General features: G+C 35.2%; 1 protein-coding gene across 1 annotated transcript; it reads left to right on the forward strand.

The window, feature by feature from the left end:
- The first annotated feature begins 1,237 nt into the window (after positions 1-1,237).
- Positions 1,238-4,123, forward strand: LOC141651540 (protein FAR1-RELATED SEQUENCE 5-like). The gene is made up of 3 exons (XM_074459247.1): positions 1,238-1,729; positions 2,273-3,422; positions 3,687-4,123. The coding sequence occupies exons 1-3, from the start codon at positions 1,238-1,240 to the stop codon at positions 4,121-4,123; spliced, it is 2,079 nt and encodes a 692-aa protein (XP_074315348.1).
- The last annotated feature ends 2,361 nt before the right edge of the window (positions 4,124-6,484 follow it).

Below are 6,484 nucleotides of genomic sequence, written 5' to 3' on the forward strand. Positions count from 1 at the left end.
TTATCACGAGTTTATGTTTTTTAGGCCAATAAATATGTTATCTAGCCATAAAATTCCATGCCGAATCCAAATATGTCATTATTTTAAAAAAAAAAATCCATAAGGTGGAGTTCTCACGATTCTCATTATGTTAGTGATTCTCATAGGATCCCAATTCTATATATAAAATATATATATATATATATATATATATATATATATATATATATATATATATATATATATATATATATATATATATATATTAGTTCTAATATGTCCTTATAATTAGTTGAGTCCTTAAGTCCTAATATGAACCATTAGATTAAGAATAATGGATGGTGGAGATTAGATAGGCAATTAGACAATATTTATGGGAGGGAAAAAAAAAGCAACATGTGATTAATACACTTTGGCTGTCATTATTATGGATTTAGCTTCCCAAAACTGACATAAACACAATCTAAACTATTTCCAATATGACGTTTAATCATCAGCTTTTTTTTTTATCTTTCATCATCTTCCCCAAAGCTTCATGTTCATTATTCATTCATAATTCATTCTTCCACATACGTCTTCATATCCGTATTTTTATTGGAGTTCTCATCTCCATCCTTTGTTCCTATATAATCTGGAATTTGCATGCAACCATCTGAAAAGGGTCGTCTACAATATATCAAAATATCGACAACCATGGACAATATGCAGATTGTCGAGTTCAACAATGGTAAGTACAGTTTTCTAGCGTGTTGATTTTATTTATTTAGGGACTACTTCAACTTTGTTTTTTTTTTTAAATAATTTTTGTAAAGAATAAATTGATATGAAATTATACTGATGGTTAAGAAAACAAGTTGGAAGATGAAGTTGAAAGATGAACATAGAAGATGAAGAGTCTTGACATGTAAAGTTACAAAGACTTAGATGTAGAGTTACAAAATTTGTTATGTTGCCCAGCCTGTATGTTGTAGGAGGAGTGTTATGTCGCTTGTTTAGTCATAAGTAAATAATGCGTGTAATTTGGCAACCCTAGAGAGTAGGAGTTCTTATGTGTAAAAAAGCTCTGGAGAAAAGTTCCACTCGGTTGGCAGTAAAGTTACAGTTAATTGGGGCTAAAGTTACAGTTTTAGTTTCAGTTAATCTATAAAATTGCGTTGTGTTAGCAAAAAACTTATGACAATTTGTGTTTTTGATTTTTACAGAGCAGGATTGTTGAGAGGACGAACCAGAGGTAGGAGAACATGAATTTGCAGAAGTCATGCAAAATGTAAGCGGAGATGAATTTTGTAGGATTGTAGAAAGCGAGTTTACACCATTTGTCGGGCAACAGTTCAATGACATAGAGGAAGCTGTAAAGTTCTATAAGATGTACGCTCTTGCATGTGGTTTCGATGTGCGTAGATACACGACAAAGAAGTGGCGTGACGGGACCATTAAATCAAAACTTTTAGTTTGTAACCGAGAGGGATTTACATACGCAAAAAAGCTGTGCAAAGACAAAGAGATTGAATTATTTAAGGACACACAAGAGGGGGAAGAAATTGGAGAAAAGCAGCGGAGAAAAACGAAAGTAAGGAGGATTGGGTGCAAAGCGAGGATTAGATTGCTCATGTTCAATGGTGTTTTATTAGTTTACCGATTTCACGCGGGACATAATCATGAACTTGTTGAAGTTAGAGATAGGGAGTTTCAAAAGTTGTCAAGGAAACTACACAAGTATCATAAGGAGCTCATAGTCTATAACTCGAGGGTTAGTGTACTCTTCCTATTTTAATCACTGTGAAAGTTACACTTTCCTTTGGGTACAATTACATTAATCACTGTTGAAGTTACACTTTCCTTAAGGTTACACATAATCCGAGTAGAGTTACATATTTACCCGGGTACAATTAAATTAATCAGTGTTAAAGTTACACTTTCCTTAAAGTTACACATCCAAGTAGAGTTACATATTTTATCGGATAAAGTTACATTATGAGCGTTAAAGTTAAATTATTGTTAAAGTTACATAATTCTCGTTTTGAAGTTCCAAATTTGTTCAATTGAAGTTCCAGTTACATTGCACTACATTTTTAGATTATGAATTCTTATTGGATTAAAAAATTTGATGGAATTACACAAATTTCTGTTAGGGTTACACTTTCAGCGGAGTGGAGTTACATCTTTTAGTGTTACAGTTACCCTATGGTTAAAGTTACATAGTTACGCAATTGAAGTTCCAAACATATACATGTGCAGTTACAAACTTATTGGATTGTTTTTAACCGGTGTAAATGACGTTGTTTGAATGCAGTTGAAGATAGGTGCTACAAGGACATATAAAATGTGCAAGGAACATGTTAATGGGTTCGAAAATATTGGTGCGAGTTTAACTGACTTCAAGAATTTCCATAGAAACGTTAAGTGCTATATTAATGAGAGGGACGGTCAATTGTTCATAGATCGATTTAAAAACATGGCAGAAACACATGAAAATTTCTTCTTCGATTATGAAGTCGATGCCGATGGAAGCTTGATCAGGGCGATATGGGCGAATGGTATTGCTCGACAAAACTACTCTGTATTTGGTGATGCTGTGTCTTTCGATCCAACATACTCGACAAAAAAGTATGACATGGTATTTACACCTTTCACGGCTATTGATAATCACAAGTGCTCAATAAATTTTTGTGGTCCAATTCTTTTCAGGGAGAACGAGGACTATTTTGATTGGGTGTTCAAACGTTTTTTGGTGGCAATGGGTGGGAAGGAACCGGAATATATTATAACCGACAAAGATGCGGGTATTATAAAGTCTGTCAAGATTGTTTTTAAGACAGCTAGGCATCGCTTCTGCATGTGGCATATCATGAACAAGGTTCCAGTCAAATACGGGGGTACAACCAAAGATTATCCCGAATTTATAAAGAAGTTAAATGCCATAATCTGGGACGACGAACTTGAACCGGATGAATTTGACGTTCGCTGGGGCGAGATAATGAAGGAGCATGCCGTTGGTAAATCTGCTTGGTTTGAGGAAGTGTACCTTAAAAGGAGGCAATGGGTGATGGCCCATTGTAGGGACCTGAATATGGGAAGTGTTATGAGGACAACACAAAGATCAGAGAGTGAAAATAGTTTCTTTAAAAAGTTTGAGAACAACAGTGGAACATTGGTTGAATTCTGGATGCGTTTTGAAAGTGCAATTGACCAACAAAGACATACCCAGAAGAAAACTGATAATGACAATAGGAACACGTCCCCAAAAATGGTAACTCAATGTCCTATCGAGTGGCATGCAGCAAGAGTATACACACATGCCGTATTCGATGAGTTTCAAGAAGAGATAAAAATGTCAACGAATGGACTTGGTGCCAGGGGTTTCACCGTGGAGAATGAAATAGAGCTGACAAAAGTAAAGGATAGCTTAAGAGGAAGAGTTTTTGAGGTTCATTTCAGACCAGGTATTTATCACTGACATTTGTTATTTGCACTTGATTTTTTTTGGTTACAATTAAATACCACTAGAGTTACACATAGTATGGTATATAGTTACAGTTGTTCCCCTTGCGATTACACAGAGCAACACTTAAAATTAAAACTCTGATAGTTTGTTGAAGTTACAACTAAACCTTGATGCAGATATACACAATAAGACTTGCAGTTACATACTATTTGTTGCAGTTTTTTTGAGTCCTTTGTTTTTTTTGTGATATGTGGCGAAATAGGAACATATGAGGCAACATGCTCGTGTAGAAAGTTTGAAAGAGCTGGAATAATATGTAGGCACATCATTTGGATTTATTCAAGTAATGGTGTTCAGTCCATACCGAAATCGTACGTGGTTCGAAGATGGAGAAAGGATGCAGTATACGACGCCTCTGATGGCAAGGAAATAATTGATCGAAAACAAATCGAAATGACAAAGTTATGGTCTGAGATACATGACACTGTTGGAGTACTAAGGGGTAAAGATAAGGATGATATTGAGACCTTGTCCAACTTAATTAGGGATTTAAGAGAGAAGCTGTCACCGTCAGCGGAGGAATTGACAAAGCAGCAAGAAATTGAACAACTACTGGGTTATAAGGCCAGCAAGGAGATAACAATATTGCCTCCCAAACATGCGAAAAACAAAAGGGAGTGGCAAAAGGATGTTGTCTAACAAGACAAAAGCCGAAGCATTGTTATCTAAACCGAAACGGATGTGCAATAATTGCAAACAAATGGCACATAACGACAAGAGAAACTGCCCCAACCCGTTTTCGGAGCACCCACAACAATCTTCTGAGTAGAAGTTTAGGATTAGCATATTTTAATTTACTATTATTGTGTAATATTTAAATGAAGAACAAATATTAAAATCCTTTTTTAGAGTCAATGAAACTTTTTTGCCTTACAATTTGGAAATGATAGTCTGCAAACAAAAACATCCATTGAAGTTACACAGATCATGGATTGGAGTTACAGATAATATCTAGTGAAGTTACAAAATATATGATATTAAGTAGCTTTCGAAGTGTAACTGTATGGACTATTGGTGTAACTTTTTAGGGTTCAAAATATTTAAAAGAGTCCCATCCCTTTTGTTGTATAGAAGGTTTGTATTGGTTTACAAAATATTCTAAAAGTTGTATTGGAGTTACGGAAACTATCTATTGGAGTTACACATATGAGGGAGTGAAGTTACAAATATGATTTTAAGTATCTTGGACATTGTAAATGTATGAGGATACTGGTGTAAGTTAGCATAATCTAACTTCAAAGTCAATTTTTTTGCTTTATAGAAGGTTCGAAATAATCAAAAGGGTACAAATGTGAGAATAGCTATTATTGTACAAAATATTCTAAAGGTACGTATTGGATTTACAAAAAAATATCTCCTGAGGTTACAAAAACAAAGCAGTGAAGTTACGAAGTATATGATATTAAAAATCTTACACAGTGTAATTGTTTCACGCAGTAGGTGTAACTTTATAGGGTTATTTTGTAACTACAAGTCATGAAATTTAGAAAACAGGGATGCCTTGAACTTGAACAAAAAATAAGGATAAAAATACTCAAACTTCATCGCCAATTGTTTGCTATATAGAAGGATTAAAATATTCAAAAGCGTACAAGTTTGAAAATAGCTAGCTTGAATAGTGTTCCAAATATATTCTAAAAGGTACAAATGTCACTTTGATGACTTTAACATTAACTTGGTGATTTTACGCCTAGCTTGAATTGTTTTCCAAATACTCTCTTTTTGATCTACCCAACCTTTAATCTTCTCCAAAACTTCCTTTCTTATGCCATTCATGTTAGCTAGTACAAGGGATGCAGCAAGCTGTAGTACCAAGTAACGCCGGTTGGTCTTGTTGTTGAGGTCATTATACTTAAACGGCTCACCTTCGTACATTAACATGTGGACCATGGTGAATATGCCAGACTCCTCGTGAAGAGGGGGAGGACGCGTCCAATCAAAATTTATCTGGCGATGCTCAAACCCAGCAACCTGACAACCTCTGCTCACCCCTTTATACTCCAAATAGTCGCTCATAGCGGACACCTAAACATAATTTAGTAAATTAAGCAATTGAATTAAGGAAAGTATAATGGACAATTCAACATTGGAATAATGAAATCAGACTTACAAGAATAGTTGCCGCTTTGCATATGTCAGACTTGCTCGGATCTGGGTTAAATTGGTTGTCCAGTAAGTCCACAGTTTCCGAGTTAAAGTTGATACAAACGCATGCTAAATGGTCATCAGTTTTGATTGGTATAAAAATTAAATCAGCACCCAAGTTGATAGTATTGCCACAATCCTTGACAAAGACGTCCCAATGTTTGTAAAGCATATCGCAGTTGATATCACTGGGTGTGCACTGAGTTGGTGTATCCATTAGCCGCATGAGAACGTCCTGGAATAAATGAACATTAAAGAGGCTGAAGTTACAAATTATACTGGTTGAAGTTACACATTTTAGCGTATGAAGTTACTAATTATACGGCTGAAGTTATACTTTTTAGGCGCTAAAGTTCCAAAATTACATGGGCTGAAGTTCCAAAATTATAGGAGCTGAGTTACACATTTTACAAGTTGAAGTTACAACTTAAACGTGACCAGGTTAAAAAGAAGAATAAAAAGTGAAGTTAATAAACATAGTGACAGAGAAAATAGTTATTAGGCTCGAACCGTTTGACGTAGCCCAAAGAAAGCCATCCTAGCAACTTTAAAACCCTCTGACTCTATCTTGTTCAGCAACATTGCCCATCACTCAATCACAAATGAGGACATTAAACTGTGGGGTAGCATAGAAAGGATGTCATCCCTTCGGAGTGATGCATTGGGACCATAACAAGCAAGATCCTCTCTGTGTTTGAAACAACGTAAGATAAGCTCAACAATTTAGATACATTAGATCGTAAACTGATTGACTTAGCAGATAGAAGTAAACTTACACGTTTGGCATGTCATTGTCGTCTAGGAAGCAATAGTCAGCCACGTGCCTCCTGAAATCTTGAACATCCTTAAATAATG

Source organism: Silene latifolia, chromosome 4 (genome assembly GCF_048544455.1).
Source record: "Silene latifolia isolate original U9 population chromosome 4, ASM4854445v1, whole genome shotgun sequence".
In the NCBI taxonomy this organism is placed as follows: domain Eukaryota; kingdom Viridiplantae; phylum Streptophyta; class Magnoliopsida; order Caryophyllales; family Caryophyllaceae; genus Silene; species Silene latifolia.